Below are 17,928 nucleotides of genomic sequence, written 5' to 3' on the forward strand. Positions count from 1 at the left end.
TATCCAGTCTGGGCTATGCTATCATGTTGCAAGCTATAAAACTAAAAAAAAAAAAAAAAACACACAAACTTATAATATTTAGTCTAGTCTTTTGGGCAACTAAATTGGCTAGTTTTTTGTAACTTCAACATCTAGCTTGATGAAGACTTTGTGAGTCTTATAAATGATATATGCACCTATGGTAAAGATAAATATACTACTATTTAATAATACTATTTAATATGCAAAGCCATTTACTGGACTTTGCACTTCAACATATTGTGGTCACCTCGAGCCTGGGATGCAACCTCTCAGTCTCTTGCTCAGATTACAACCTAATCTTGTCTATCCTTGAAATACCTTGTCTTCTCCTCACCACTCACTCTTCACCCCCAGTGATGAGCAGAAGAAACAAAGAAATTTATCTAAAATAACTAACAATATTTTATTTCCTGCCCTCAGCGTGCTCTTTTTAGACTGCAGTGTAGATGATCCTAGTTGGTTGTTTGAAGAGGATAATAAGTAGGTGACCTGGATCTTTTTGTCCCTGTTCATGTATATTCTGTCCCTGTTCCTATGAAGGAAACAAGTTAAAACTCTGAGCTCTGCAACTTATGCAAAAAGGGGTGTTAGATGCAGCAGCAATGAAGATATGCCCATCTTCTGGGGGAACAAATTGCCACTTGGTCTGTACTATTACAGGCACCAGTCATATATCTCCCATAAGAAGGCATCTTATCTATTCAGGGAGACATGCTTTTCTGATTGGTCAACAAATTGTGAGGTCTAGTCCATTTGATCCCTCGAAAGACCTTTACTTCATAAGAGACAGTAGACTACATTAGTTGGAAGGACTCTTGAGAGAGAGAGCACAGCAGAATAAAAAAATACTGCCTTGACACAGTTCCCCAAGAATGGACTTGGTATAATACTGAACCGCTTTTGAAAAGTTCATGCAGATACTTCCAAGGTTGAATTCCACATATGTCAATGATCTATACATCTTTGGAACTTCCCATTCCTGCCTGAGGAGTGGTGTTTTTCACCTCTTCTAAAAGATGCACTGATTATGCCAGTTTTCAGTAGTTCTACTGTGAATCCAGGTACTCTGTGTAATTACTGTCCTACCTTATACATTCCCTTCAAAGAAAAAGTTACAGAGAATATGTTATATATGCAGCTTAGATCCTTCTTGATCTGATGGTGTTGACAACTGCTACAAAGGAAGACTGTTTGGATGACAAGTCTTCTTGGATAAGTGCATTATAACTCAAACTGCACTCATCCAGAATGTGGTTATAGCCTTCCTTGCCACCTTAAAGTCTTCAACAGCTCTTCTTATTATTCCACATTCTTACTTGGGTCATAAACTGGACTTTGTGTCCAATGTGAGTATTCTTGGTGTAATCCTCAATAACTGGCTGATATTTCAGGACCTAGTATCAGTCATCACCTATTACGAGCATCTGACGAATATCACCACTATGAAGAACCTTATTCAGTCCAAGGGTCTACCAGTTATTATACTGGCGCTGGTGGTCTTATTATTGGATTATTGCACTGCTTTATATAGCTGGGGCTTTTAAACACCAAACTCAGAAGGTTGCAGTGTATGCAGAATTCTGAAGCTGGACTCCCCACTTATACTTTCAGATAAATGTCTCGCTGTCAAATACTGAAACCCTTTCAAAATTGTTTGAATGGTGTTTAAAGCTTTGAGCAACAAGGGTCCTCCTTACTTAAACAAGCTTTTGGAAGCTACAAGCCTTCTTGAAGTCGTTAAGTCTGTTGCCACTGGACTACTGGTGATCCCTGGGTTCAGACTTGAGTAATCCAGGCTATATTGCTTTTCTACTGTACCCCACAGCTGTGAAATTTCTTACCACCACAGCTTCACAATGGTATGTCTAAACTTAATCACAGGAGGTATCGTAGAAAACATCTCCAAGGTGATCTCTACCTAACATACAAAGCTATGTCAAACCCAGAGCTGTTGGACATGCTACACCTAAAGAAATCCCAATCCCTCCAAGCTACATGCTCTAGGGACCTAAACCTTGTCACCACAATAAATGGGACACGCTGGAGGAATAGATTCCTGTCCCAGAGACTTCCCATACTCTGGAACAGGCTACCCATCTATGTCAAGCAAAGTTCTTCATTAGCACTCTTCAAGAAAAATCTTGATGAGTGGATGGGAAATAGGAAATACACCCTGGGGATCGCTTCTGTGTCTCTGCTCGACAGTGGCACAGGAAAATAACTTTCTTGGGTGGCATAAGCCAGGGAACCTTGTTGGCTAGGCTTACGTAGGCCCTTGGGCTGATAGCCTAGTACCTACATATGAACCTATGAACCTATGAATCTGCTTAATACAGCCTTGTGAGATCCTTGCAATTTATGATTACCTTATACAATTCCATTAACAGGTTTCATTTGGCTTTTTAATACTGTTTTTGGTGTTGTCTTCAATTTTTTTCTGAATTTACCATACATTTTGTAAAGTGTCTAAATAACGTTGACTGCTGTATACTGGTCTTGGGTCAAATGTTTATTTTCTAAGTGGACGTGGTAAATTTGGCTGTATTGGGAAATATAAATTCTCAACATTTATGTCAGTAGTCACATCCACATTCCAAACAATTAGTTTCTCAGTCTAGCAACCGTGGCATTCTAAACAATATAGAGATATTCAAAGCCTAATCAGTACAGTACAATTCCACTATCATGGTCTTAACAGGAAACTGGTTCAAATACCACCTACCTTACTTCACTGTGACCTCATTTAGTGGGATAAGAACAGGGTCAAGCCAAACCTAGGAGGTGTTATCATGTTTCGGCTTAAATAATATAGGAATCAGTCCATCTTACAGCTCTCAAATATTCAATACGACCCAGTAGCCAAATCACTTCTAATACACTTCCATATTTAATACTTATCTATCAGTGTTTTATAACAGCATACCAATGACGTACTTACTTATCCTCCTGAATAACCAACCCAAAATGGACAACTTATTTCAACAACAGTTGAACCAAAATCACACCTCATCCAACAACATTTCACATTTAGTCAACCCACCTACCAGGACTAATATCAAATCAGAAAACAAAAGCCTCTTTGAGTAGTCCTAACTAACTCTCACTAACACTTCTATGTCTCAGGCTAAGCAACTTTCTCTAATTCTCTAAGTGATTATCTCCCTTCCTACCTACTTAGTTACTAGAGAAAATAAATGCTACCTCAGGTTGTCATTTTAACCCTGCAATACAGTATTACCTCTGACAGACCCTATTATTAAGCAAATGGGCCCATTTATACAACTTCATATACCCAAATATGGGCCTTCAACATTTCTATACCCTACTATTTCAAATCCAGAATACGTAATATCCCTGTACCACTTGGCAAGTCAAAGGATACAGATGCTTGTCACTTCCCGCTGATACAAAAGATCTGCCTAAATACAGGAGCAAATCCTGATTAATAAGTAAGAGGGAAAGGTATGGATTAGTCAGGCAAGTTAATACTGAGGACAGTACAGGGAATCATTACATGCAGCATCTTCTAAAGTCACTGCTAATGTGGCAGGGGAGTTAAACAAATGTATTGTATAAGTATGCACTAGGTGGGTAGGTTTCTGGTCACCAGCAACCTTGAACAGGGTAAAGCGGTTGCCAGAAAGTGTAAGAATGAATGAATGAATGTTGAATGTTAGCTGCCGTGTCTATTATGTTAGCTCCTTCAAGCTGTTTGCCCTTTCGCCTTTGTTATGCAACCCATAGGGTTAACAAACTAAAGTAAGAGGAGTATTAAAAGAGGTCCCACATAAGGAAGTTGGGAGTTGCTCCCTGGAGAAAAGGCTTTATGAACTTTTTTCATTCATTTTGCATTTTTCTATTAGGTTAAGTGATTGCGGTCTTATGTCTGCTGTGAATTGTTGCTGGTAGACTTCAGATTCAAGATATGTGGCTGTCAGAGTTTTTCTACTCACTGTTTTGACACGTATCCTTGAAAAACTCTAGAAGAAACATTTATAGCATTCCATAAAGGACTAGATTACCCACCAAAATGGCAAACTGCAACTCCTTAAGACATTGACAATTTATATTTTTTGGAATGCAAAAGTTTACTGTGCTGAAATAAAAAAACTGGGAGTAAAACTCACAGCTGTCCTACAGATGTTGTATCTTATTAACTACATAAAAAATTTCTTCCACTAGAGATTCCTGCCCAACCCACAGCAATTTCATAGATAACACCCTTACACCGGTTTAGCCCCCAATGCTATTTTAAAGCCTTATTAAAAAATAAAATAAATAAAATGGGAAAAACTTACTAAAAGTTCCAGAATACAGCCCATAGTATTCAACATGAACTCCATACACTGTTCCTCAAAGAAAAAACTTAATCCTTAATCTACAGACCCATATCCTTAATGTCATATTTTCCAAAATCATGATCACAAGGTAGAAAACATACCAACTCTCCCCTACTGAGTCACAAAATGTAATGCAGCATGCCTAATTTATGCCTATATCCAAGATTCACCTTTGAGCTAAGGTTTGGAAAAAAATATTTAAAAATCACTCACACATACAGACACACACACGCGCACACACACACACACACGCGCGCGCGCGTGTGTGTGTGTGTGTGTGTGTGTGTGTGTGTGTGTATGAACATATATTTGTCTATAAGGGACAAAAGCTGCCAACTGTACTAACTGCAACATGGCTTTCATCATGGATTCATCACATTAATTGCCCTTTTCTCGGTAATGGATTTCAACTATTTAAACATGGACAAATATTTCCCTACAGAAACTACCTCTGTCAGTCATAAAAGTGTCTTTTATCTAATCCCTATTAATTAACTACAAAAGTAACTTTAAAAAACTAGCCTGGACTTGTTGAAAGACCAACTAATTGGTTCTCTTAATACCTGCTCCCAAGACCTGTAATTGTCAAAATAGGAAACATTTGTTCGCTACCAAGACCTTCTCCAGAGCCAAAAAGCCAAACAAATATATACATATATAATCACATCACATGCAGATAATATACTTATCCTAAGGGACTGATTGGCAAGCTACTAAACCATATCCAAGCTCTTATGCAACATATCATTTATAAAATTGTTTAACTCAATCAATTAATTATCAGTAAAGGCAAATCAAACTTATGATTTTACTGCTTTTATTCAATGAGGCAGCATACCCTAACCAACTTTAAAAGATCAATATGGCAGCCTTATCACCCTAACAACCACCTTCAAACATTTAGGAGTTTACTTACACTCTTTTCAAACATTTAGTGACCATTTTGAAATTATAAGCAGAACATCACTGTGATTAAAACCTTTTTACAAGGTATCCCACCTCATCTGTACAGAATTTTGCAAACACTGCAAAAAAAATCTAATACTAGTATATTCCTTACTTTTACTACTGCAAAAACCATAGCTGTTTCATGGCCATTGCAGACTAGTGGCAACAACTCCATGTAACTCATAAATATCAAATGGCTAACATTATGGAAAGAGGCACCCCTTCTGTCAGTAACCTTAGCAAATAAACTGCTTTTACTCCATCTACTGTCTTCTCCCTTTTCTGAAAACTTTTTATTCAGTCACACTACTACCCTCTTTATTTTATTACTTCTGGATGTGCTGAACTAAGAGACCAACCTTTCCCTCTCCACTACTGAGCTAGAAGGTGGCCCTAACCTAAGCCCTCCGAAACAACAACCGTATTTTGGTACAGGACTTCTTTCCCTTGACCTGTGTATGAAAGCATGTAATAGAATGTGCCACAAAAGTAGTTAGACATCTTTCTGGCATGCTACCACTATTACTTGCTTATTTTTTAAGCCCACCCTGCAGCAGTGGTTCAACTGCTTTTAAAACTGTATGCATGTAAATTGTGTGCGACATCGCTACAAACCTTCTGTGCATCCTTAATTTTATACTTCTCCTTCTGTCCTTAACCTATCTTAACCTTTTTATCTAATGAAAGAATCTGTGACATACAATACAAAATCACATTTAAAATGACAATCACTGTTGTATACTCCAGCTTGATACAATCACTGTTGTATACTCCAGCTTGATACAATCACTGTTGTATACTCCAGCTTGATACAATCACTGTTGTATACTCCATCTTGATACAATCACTGTTGTATACTCCAGCTTGATACAATCACTGTTGTATACTCCAGCTTGATACAATCACTGTTGTATACTCCAGCTTGATACAATCACTGTTGTATACTCCAGCTTGATACAATCACTGTTGTATACTCCAGCTTGATACAATCACTGTTGTATACTCCAGCTTGATACAATCACTGTTGTATACTCCAGCTTGATACAATCACTGTTGTATACTCCAGCTTGATACAATCACTGTTGTATACTCCAGCTTGATTTAACTTTGTTCCTTGCATGCTTTACTCTGATAGATGTATGAGATAATCGTAGTGTACTATTCAGTACACCTATTAAGGTTGTTTCTATGTACTCATTTACTATTTGGTCATTGTGATCCAGTGAACAAAACTCCTGTCTGTCTATAAACCTAGCAAATCAGCTGGGCATTATCTGTACTCATACAAGGTTGCTAAGAAATGGAACTCCTTATCTGTATCCAGCAGGTCTGTAACCACCCTCCCATCTTTCAAAACCACTCTAAAAGACTTCCCAGCTAAAATCCGTCTCTGTTCTTGCTCAAAACCAGGATAATTTATACCACTAAATGTGAACACGTACCTTTTCATTCCTTACACCTCCTTACTCTCTCCTTCACTTACTTCCTTACTGCTAATTCTCTTCTCTGACTTTCTAAATATACCATGGATTTTTCCCCAAATATATTATAATCTGTACCTCTTTGTGTATTACAAGAATGGAAAAAAGTAGTGTTAGCAACTAGAATACTAATCAGATAAGTGTATCCATGACAATAAAAATGGTAATACTTACTCCAAATATTAGAAAATCATAAATTACACAGATAAGGGTAGGGAAGTACCATATACCTTGAAACCCTGCTGTTCAAAACATGTTGTATGACTTCTGTAAACCTTACAATAATCCACAACTATAAAACAGCATATATAGTAAGTAATAAAATGTATTTAAATACAGGGAAGGTAATCTAGAGTACTGATTATGCAACTCTACTACTTAGTTTGTGAATAAGTCATTCATCTACTTAGGTTCATAGGTATGTACTAGGTAAGTTGCCCTTGTGGGCCATTTTAAGCATATCCAGTTTCCCGTTTTGTGCTCAAAATAACCTCTCCCATTCAGTTATGGATTTCTTTACCAATCCCATGGTCGGTAATTATATACTACCCCTAATGAGAGTAACCAGGGTCATACCATAGATGTTCTATAGTCTTTTAAAAAGCAGTGATATCCTCTCTGAGATATACAGTACCTGTCTGCCCAAACCATTCTGCTGATGATGCAGAAGAGGTTTGGATCCCTAGACTGAGAACTGTTGATGCTATTTGACTTTCTGATGTGCAGTAAATTCATCAGTATTGGGGGAGGATGCCTTGTATGCCAGACACGGGTCACCTGTTAGCAGCAGTGTGTAGGATACAGGGCTTTGAGTTGGTCCATGTAGGACATGTTGTTTAGGTCTTTCTTCCTTTTAGAAAGTATCCCTGTGGGCTTTCCACCTGTTGCATGTGTCTAAACACAACTTCTGACAACAATATATAAGGTTTGTCTTAACACATCTTTCAATAACTCACATCCAGCTGTGCTTTATTACTTAATTATCATTTTTATTAAAAAAAAAAAAAAAAAAACACTTATATGCACAGACACGTGTATACATACATTTTATATATATATATATATATATATATATATATATATATACACACATCTATATACACACACACATATATATATATATATATATATATATATATATATATATACACACATACATATATACACACACACACACACACACACACACACACACACACACACACACACACACACACACACACACACACACACACACACACACACACGCGCACACACACATGCACATATATTTACATAATCCTGTCTCATGCTATCTTAAATATGTACAGCTACTTCTATGCAACATGAAGCAGTATTACTTTCTGTTTATCAACAAGTGATTTATTTTTACCTGTAATTGCGTAAATGATGAACTCAGAATATCTTATGTTTCTTTTTTCCCCAGTTTCCTCTGAAGATCAGGTTTACAATTAGAAGGTCAAGGCTCAGGTCTACTGTAAGTCCAGATTTAAAATGCTGCTGGTTTGAATGGTAAAGACTGGCAATACCGGACATCTAACTCTGTCCCCCTTCCAGACCCATGTAAGCTAATGGTCCTGGCTTGGAGTGGCGGGGTATTTCGAGATCAAGGTTATAGCAGGTATGACGCGTCTTCAGTATTCTCTGTTTTGATGGTGCTTTTTCAGGGCTGTGATAGTCAAGCATCTGAGGCTTAAATATCTATAAATATATCTATATATATATATATATATATATATATATATATATATATACATATATATATATATATATATATATATATAGATGTATGTAATATAAAATGAATGTGCGCCTGCCACCTCAAAGGAAACATTTTGCTATCCAGCATAATAAAGCAGCCTGTTAATTTATACATTGATTTGGTAAAACATATATTTTCCTAGACTAGTATATTATCGGAGCACACCACAGAGTAAGCCATTCCCATGCCGCTTTGTAACAATAGCATATGTCTACCTTCTGTAACATTATAACAGTGGCATTAATCCACTCAGCAATTTACAGCCTTTTATTTGGCCTGTAGAACTCTAAATGATCGCAGTGTAAAAAGAAAATACCTACTGAAACATTCAACTACTTAAACTCATTTCTCAATAAAGGTTTGAATTTAGCTATTCAGGAGTGTTGTAGACATATATTACATAAAGCAATAATTATATTATGAGTGCAGGAACTGTTTTTCTATTAGGAAAATGTATGGCAATGTGTGGGTTGCAGGGAGCTTAAATTTGCTTCATGCGATGTTATTATAAAACATTGCTGAGTGACCTTAGACAATAATAAAAAAAAAAAAAACCCTAATAAACACCCATAACTCATACTGCAATTACATAATAGATTAAAATATGATTTGTAATTCGCCTATCATAACTGGTGCTGGCGAAAAAAATCACTGTCATAGGCATAAGACAACCAATCAAAAGTGAGGACTTACCTTCCCTTTCCATTGTAGAATCTGCACCGACAGTGAATACAGTTACATTGTATATCACAAAAATAGACCCTTTACATGACAAATAAAGAGTATCTTACAATTTCCTAAATTTAGCACTTGTCTTAGTAAATCAACTATCATCTTGTAATATAACAAACCATGTGACAAACATTAGATGTTCTCGCATTCTGTAAGTCATAGCAAATCCCCCTAGTCTTTGCACACTTTACAATCGGCAGCTAATTCAGGAGGATACAGGACAAACCCTTGTCAAAGGCCTAGAAAGGGAGGACTATGTAACTGTAGCAAACATCAGATAAACGCTGTGGACAGAATGTACTGACTAGTTACTTACTGCAGCAGTAGCTGGGGTGTGTAGGTGAATAATACACCTCACATCTGGACGAGCTGCATAGATGGCTGAATGTAGGCTGAATCCTGCTGTGTCCACCTGGAAACTGGTGCTGCCTTTCTCTACTTCTTCACCCAAGGTATTCACCTTTATCTGTAAGAAAAGCAACTCAATGTACAGAACTGTCTTAGACTATGTTTTCATCTGTTTCACAATTCATAGTATGAACTGTCTTTGTGGTAAATAAGGGCCCTTACATTGTCTCCAGCCGCAAATGCTCTTCAATTAATTCATCCAAAGACAACTTTCTGTCATTTTGTTCTTAATAGACAAAGACATCACAATTGTATATTGCAGTCCATTAAACACAGACAGACACACACAAACACACACACCCTCCCACCCACCAGCAGTCTTTTTGCCACATGAAGTACAATGGTGGATGGTAGTGTGCCAGCTGACAGCTGAGCCTCACAACAGTATGATTATATATCTCACAAGGATAAAGCAATGTCATAACAATAAAATTCCTGATGTAAAAAATCCACTAGAGACAAATTCAAGGTTATGTTGCTTAATGCTAGAGGTTTAAATCGGGAACTGCACTCACTGGAACCACTGCTTACCTTGGAAGATGCCAATTTCTGTGAGGTCACAGGGACATGGTTCAAGGACACAGACAGCAACAGCACCCTGGCCATGCAAGGCTACAATGTCTTCCACATGTTCAGACCTCAAAACGAGCATGAAAGAACCAAAGGTGGAAGGGTATCCATCTTCATTAAAGACAAATACACCTCAAGACTGTTCGGACAGTACGACTTCCTAGAGCTACTCCAAGTCCAACTAACTGTAGGCAAAACCACCTTCCATATCATTGTTAGCTGTAAGTCCCCCACCATGAACCACAAGAACCATTATATCATTGTTAGCTATAAGTCCCCCACCATGAACCACAAGAACCACTCTGTTTACCTGGACCTACTTAAGTCATTCACTATACAGCTAAACACCTTGGTCATGGGTGCTTTCAACTATCCTTCCATCAATTGGGAGTCGTATATGAGTACAAGCATGCTCGCCCTAAGGTTCCCAGACTTTGTTAGTCTGCACACCCACAAGGGGCTCGAATGTCCTAGACTTGGTACTCACCAGCATTGGGGGTCTCTGTACCACCCCCTGTGTATTGCCCTCCATGGTAAGGTTTGACCATAAATCAGTCTCATTCGAAGTAACAATCATACCTGACTCCCCCCCAGAGCAATGGCATAAAGAGTTTCAAACCCCCTGCTACCACTGTTAACAGTGACTCCTATACAGAGGTGTAAAAAATGCTCTGTATAAACACCTATACCTGAACGGATAAAAACAAGGTCCTCACAAAAAACAAACGACCCTGGTGGACATCAATCATGAATAGGTTATACAACAAGAGGAAGAAACTAATGTCCAAGAACAAGAGGGAACTGACTCAGCAGAGGAAGGACACTCTCCACAGCTTTAACAAGCAAATTAGATATCTTGTAAAGTCCACTAAAGCCAATTACAAAGCTAAACTTGCATCCCTAGCTAAGGAGAATCATAACACATTCTTTAGCTATGTCAGAAATCTAAAACGAAGGCCCAGCTTTGTGTTAAACTAGTAGTGGATTGTACCAGTCATACTGACTGTGAAAACCCTACCTTGTCACCAGTCCTCTACCTATTATCTCCAAAGAGCAGGTCAAAACCACACTCTCCATGGCCAAAAACACAGCCTCTATGGGACCGGATAACATCCCAGGCTGCCTACTAAATGGTCTGAAACAGAGCCTAGCAGAACCACTTGACACTCTCTTCATCTACAGTTGAAGTGCTGGCTGTGTCCCAGAAGAGTGGAAAACAGCAACAGTAATTCCCTTGCACAAAGGGGGTCCATCAACTGACCCTGGAAACTATAGACCTATAAACCTAATCAGCCTTTTCTGCAAGGTCATGGAGAGAATCACCATGAACCTTGTTAACAAAGACAAAAACTCTAGACCCAACCCAATTTGGCTTTGTTAAGGGTAGATCATGCTTCTTAAACCTGATGAACTTCTTCAAGAATATTACCAAAGCCTTGGATGAAGGCAAAACACTACATACAGCCTATATTGACTTAGCCAAGCCTTTTGACACAATACCCCACTCAGGCATCATTTAGAAACTCACCCAGATGGGAATTAACCCATATGTCACTAGATGGGTAGCCAACTGGCTCACCGACAGAACACATATAGTCAAATTTGGGGATTCTATCTCTACACCAGCAGACCATTTACCAGTGGTTTACCACAATAATCTATGCTGGGCTCCCTAATGTTTGGAATCTATTTCCCAGAAGTCCAGGTGAAAATAGATGGCCTGTGGCTTACCAGGTTGGCCAATGATTGCAAACTAGTTGCAATCATGGAGTCCGCCAATGATGATGACATACTACAAAAAGGGCTTACACAGACAAATGATTGGTGCCAAAGCCACAGACTTAAACTAAATGCAAAAAATGCATTATCATCCCTTTCAGCAAAGGGTAAGTCCCTGCAAATTTCAATATTTACAGTACCCCCCCCCCCCTTAGCTCAAACCCTGTGGTAAGAGATTTGGGAACACAGGTTGATAGCAACGTTAACTTTGATCACCATGTGTCCACAGTGGTAAGGAAAGCCTTCTATGATGCACATCTCATAAGTAAGGGCATCGCATCCAGAGGTAAGGATGTTGTAACTCCCCTGTACTCATCCCTCATCAGATCACTAATAGAGTACAATGCTGCCTTCTGTATGTACCTCACCAGACACTTGCAGCAGCTGGAGAGACCTCAAAGGTTGCTCACCAAGAAAATTCAGGGCCTTCAACACATGACCTACATGGACAGACTGAAAACCCTGTCACTGTACTCTGTATCTTATAGGCTGCTGAGAGGCAACTTGTGCCTGGCCTACAGAGGAGTCTCAACCCTGCCCTAATGGAAATGGTGCACATCTGCAAGTCAAACGGGACAAGATTCACTCACTTTAGGGATCTTAACCTTGCCTGCGACATTAACAGGACATGCTGTAGAGACAGATATATCTCCTAGAGATTGCCACTCCTCTGAGACAAACTCCCAGTTCACATAAAACAGAGCTCCTTAATGACCTTATTTAACTCGATCCCTCCAATGGAACTCAGGAAGTTTGCACTGTAACTTCCAATGGGCAGAGCCTAAGCCTTATGACAGAATCAAATTATGTCCTCACATTTCAAACAAATGTTCATATCTCTGGAACCATAGGGATTATGAAAGGAGTATAAATGGCAAACCCTTCAGCATAAACTAGTTTTATAGTGATAATAATCTTTAGGTTCTAGATCTTAAACCGAATTTTATAAGTCACAGTAAACACAGTAACTATTACATTTGCAATATTCAGTAAATTTACAATGTCTCAGCAACCACTCAAGTTACACACATACTGTCAGCAGCATTTTATTCATGTAGCTGAGAGCTTTCATATGAGGCTAAGAGTTCTGTCTGTGTTACTTGGTTGTTGAAATATTTAGAACAATGTGAATATTATATCTATATAAATTAATATCATAAAAACAACAGTTAATATCTATTTACTTTTACAAATATTAATGTAGATGTGTTTGCCATTATGTAAGCTTTAAGATAAAATATTTTAAAACCTTGTACATAGCATGATTTTGGAATTACTGATGCAAATATGAACAATCAATATTTGATGCCTAGAGGTGTCAGTAGGAGTTAACTGCAGATGCACCTGGAGGCGTCACTCGGGATGTAATGAGTTAAGCGTAATTTAGACAACTAGATTGGAGACCGTAAATTTACCAGGGGGGGTCACCTATGTCCCTCTTGGATAACGGCAGTTGGTGCTGATCATAGACTCACGCTGCAAATATAGACTATACAACTTGGTCAATAAGGGAACAAGGGTATAACATGGCTAGGCTTATAAATGCCCTACTGCTAATATCCTAGAAACCGCCTATGAACCTTTGAGCTGTATACACTGAAGGGTTATACTTTGCATTGTGTTCTGCGTCCCAAAAGCATCTTTTTAAAAAAAACTCTGTGTTTTTCTGATGTCACCACTGCTGTGCTAATTCCACTTCACATGTTTACTGTGTATTGTGCTGTTCTAGATTTAGAGCCAAATTCATTAACACCTACACTAAATGTACATGATCTGTATTCAAGAACATCCCTATCACATTTCTTTGTGGTTTCTAGTCACACAGAGAGATTATACTAAATGTACATGTATTCTACACATTGTGATAACCTTTATGATATTCCTTGATATTTAAGGCTACAAGAAAATCAGTAGGAAAACTAAAATTGGGAGGTGAAAGGAGTGCAATATGCTTGTATTGTCTGTTCACTCATTACAGTGTGCATTTAGTGTATACTTAGTGAAGGTGTTAATGAATCCCAGGGTTAGACTTTTTTCACTAATACTGTTTGTGGAGTTGGCATTTTGTATTATTTTAATTGTTAGTGCTTGGAATTAAAGGCTAACTATACATCTAATTACTTATCTGTAACAGAGCTCATCACTTAACTGTCTCACTCTATACGTGCATAAATGTTTGTTTAAATTACAACATATCTGTGTGCGTTACATAGCCAAAGCACAGAATCATATTAATTCATAAAATAAATAAATAAGCCTAGGATTTCTAGTTCATTAGTGCAACATAATATAACACAATTAGATTTTTCTTGGTCTGTGTGCTTCCAGCCCACAGATTTACAATCAGCAGCTGTGAGATGATAGCATCTTGTAACTGGTAAAGATATAAGCATAACTAATTTAGAATATGTACATAATTAGCCTGTATTATACTGGCCCCAGAAGCTCAATATGAAATGCGGTTCCTGCCCTCATTAAAAACAGAAGATGGAGTATGTCAGATTTCAGAACAACAGATACAGTGCTTAGCACTGTGGTGTTTGACAGAGATCTGATTATGCAACTATCAGCAGTTTAACACATTATTTTATCAGATCAAACTATAGTTTAATCTATCACCTATAATTGCATATCTCTCAACTGTCCAGATTTTCACAGAAAGTTCAGATTTTTTCTTAATATTTTTGGCCTGTTTCTCATACAATTTATGATTTTTCTGACAAATCAAGGACTGAAATAATTAAATAATTAAAGACATTTGAGTTTCAGACTTCATATTATTTAGAAAGTGCATGCTAATGCAAAACCCGTTATTTATTCTAGAAACTTTCTAAATGTATAAGAGCAAGGTTAAAATCTGTCCCTATCTTGGGGCCGTTGCCCCCCCCTCCCAATTATCTTTAGTTTTGTCCTGATTTCTTGCACTAATAGGTTGAGAGATATGACAATCAGATGTCTTATAGCACCATAACAGCAGCCCTGTGGTGTTTGCTGAAGCTTGCAGACAGGCTTGCCTTTTTATATAACTTAAGTAAGCATGTTATAACAGTGGCCATAACATTTATTTCTTTTGTATTTACAATGCATGATCTCTGTCCTTCTTTTTACCCATGCACTGCAATTTCCCTCTGTTTTATTTTGATATCTCATTTAAAAAGTATACCTCACAAAAGTCCTGAGTTATACTGCACAAGGCCATGAGCAAACCATAAAGTAGTTCCTGCAACAGTTCATTTATATTTAGTAAGAACAATTAAAAAAATTCGCTGCAAGGGAAGGGGTGAGTTTGAGCTGTACCATGCCCTGTTTCAGGCTTCACAAACAAATTGCAATACATTTTAATTCTTTCTTTAAATATCCTTTCTATATAAACTACCTTACTGCATACTGTTTATTTTTATTTATCTGCTTTTTAAACGCATTTTTTGCCCCCTCCCCAACATGACATGTAGTACATTCCATAAAACTACGGTTTCTTACAGGTTCTGTGTCCAGTTAGTAAAGACAAGCATTGGTTCTGCTGCCCCTTTCATTTTACTAAAATCTGATTCTGCAGACATAAGATCTTGGTGAAGGGACAGTACCAGCTGCATTGACTGAATGCAACTTTAAGCAACCCCTTCACTGCTACCTTTATTTTAAGATACCTTCTAGATATCACCCCTGTACTGTTTTGTCTTCCCCTCCCTGACCATCCCCGTGATGTCTATCAATTTTTAAGTAGCAAGTCGCACATACATGCGCACGCACACATACACATGTTCACATGTATGTGAAAGAGAAACAAACTAGAGTGTCTTCAGAAACACTGTGATATAAAAATGTAAACTACCCAGGCAACAATAAAAGCAGATTTGAAAGTAATACCTTGTAGATGAAAAGCAGCCTCACTAAAAAATGTACATACCACCAAGCCACCTGTTATAACCCTGGAGTTTTCCTGCTAACCTCAAACAATACAAAACCGTTACAATCAGAATGGCTCTCCTTGTCATATGATTTTTCTGTCATACTTATTTCAGACCTTTAGTTTCTGCCTTTTTGTTTTAGGTATTATATGCTTGACTAAACCTTCCTCTTCTCCTAATTATTATGTATTCCTTATTTCCTTATCGTAACATCTATATTTTATTCACATTTCTTCCTTCAAATTGCTCACAGTCATTTTTTTTTAAATGCTGCAAACTTTTTGTTTCACAGGTAACAAAAAAATCAACTAAAAACAGAACTGTGTGTGTGTGTGTGTGTGTGTGTGTGTGTGTGTGTGTGTGTGTGTGTGTGTGTGTGTGTGTGTGTGTGTGTGTAAGCCACTTCATATTTTGGCAGTACTGTAAAGTCTAATAAAATGTACCGGGATTAAAAACATCCTACACGGCAGTGTAAAGAATCATTTAGTAAGATTAGTGACAGTGTGACATGGTTATTTACACGGGTTTACTATGACAACAGTAAAATCAAATAGTTGTATGCTTAAAAAAACATGTAAATATTCAAATATATCTGCTACTTTTGTTTGTTTTCAAGTGGATTAGGGTATAACTGCCACTGCAAGCTATTAACACATATCTAAACTTTATCAGCTAAAAATATTTTTCATGTTTTTCTGTGACAGTTTCATTACAGTTTTGGTGAAGTGGGCACAAATGGCTAAGACAGTCTATCCCCCCCCCAAAAAAAGAAAAAAAAAAATATTACTAATTGAAATGATCTGCAGGGTAAAGTGACTGTGTGCTTTCACTTGTAGTTACTGTACAGAAAGTATTTGACATTCTGCTGCACACCTGTGCATGCTTGTTTTTTAGTATTCATTCCTTCCATCTTTAATGGAAGTGCACTGCAATCTTGTCCAGTGTAGAAAAGAGCTGGCTTTCTTTTCTCTAAAGTATATTTCAAGTGTTATTATTTTTAAGATTTTTTTTCTCATTTCTTTCAACTATTGCTTCACTGACAATTGGCTGTTTTCTACCCGTCAGCTGAAATATCCAAGCATGTCTGTAGTAAACAGAGAAGCAGCCACCAGATGATGTATTTTGGAAGACTGTGTTTTCCTGTTAGGTTGCACATAAAATTTACAGCTATATTCTGTAAATATTGGGATTATTCTGGATGGTCATCTTTTATCAAAGACAGTTTGTTAAATTATTAGGAGACCTGGTCTGCAGGAGGGTGTAGGGGGTGGAAGATTTAGGATGTTTGGCCTGCCACTGAGATAGGGAGTCCAGGGCAAATGTCTCATTTGCTCTTCATTAATTGAGATCTAATTACAACATGACATCAGAGCCAATGGAACTGGGCTTTCTATGCTTTAGGGCACCATAACAAATATATAGCCTACAATGCTTACAGTTATTACTGCACGATGTTGCTACCTGCCTAACAATTGCAAGACAAACAGTTAACTGTTAGTAAAAGGTGTGCTTCGGAATGGCTTTGATGCCACGAGATATTTATTGCCAATTTAATTTTTCATCCTTCCTGCCCTTTTCCACTGTTTTTGCTATCCTCTTCATTCTCTGACTTATCTGTTTTACTGTTTCAGTAATTAATATATATATATATATATATATATATATATATATATATATATATATATATATATATATATATATATATAATATATATGTACCTATCTTTGCAGTCATCAAATGTATTGTTCTTTGATTTGCGCTATCAACATATTTATTCACTGACCTATGATCAAATGAATTGTATACACCTCACCTGCTTTCCTGTATTCACTTTTCTCTTGAATGCCTGTCCTTGTACCTCTCACTGCCATCACTACCACTATATGTGAATGCAGAAATAAGTCTGGGAAGATTTACAGTCTTGAGACAATAAAATTAATTAAACTGAGCTTTCAGAATAGCAGTTTATGGTGATGGGA

At 37.5% G+C, this 17,928-nt stretch overlaps 1 protein-coding gene across 2 annotated transcripts in view; it reads right to left on the reverse strand.

Annotated features, from left to right (window-relative positions):
- Window positions 1–17,928, reverse strand: part of ADD2 (adducin 2) — a 906,318-nt gene that overhangs the window by 357,212 nt on the left and 531,178 nt on the right. For both annotated transcript variants that reach the window (XM_044083076.1, XM_044083077.1), the window contains exon 6: window positions 9,601–9,750. In XM_044083076.1, the coding sequence (XP_043939011.1) occupies window positions 9,601–9,750 (150 nt within the window). The remainder of the gene's footprint in view (window positions 1–9,600; window positions 9,751–17,928) is intronic.

This window comes from Protopterus annectens, chromosome 9.part0 (assembly GCF_019279795.1).
Source record: "Protopterus annectens isolate FY-2018-M chromosome 9.part0, PAN1.0, whole genome shotgun sequence".
NCBI classification, from domain to species: domain Eukaryota; kingdom Metazoa; phylum Chordata; order Ceratodontiformes; family Protopteridae; genus Protopterus; species Protopterus annectens.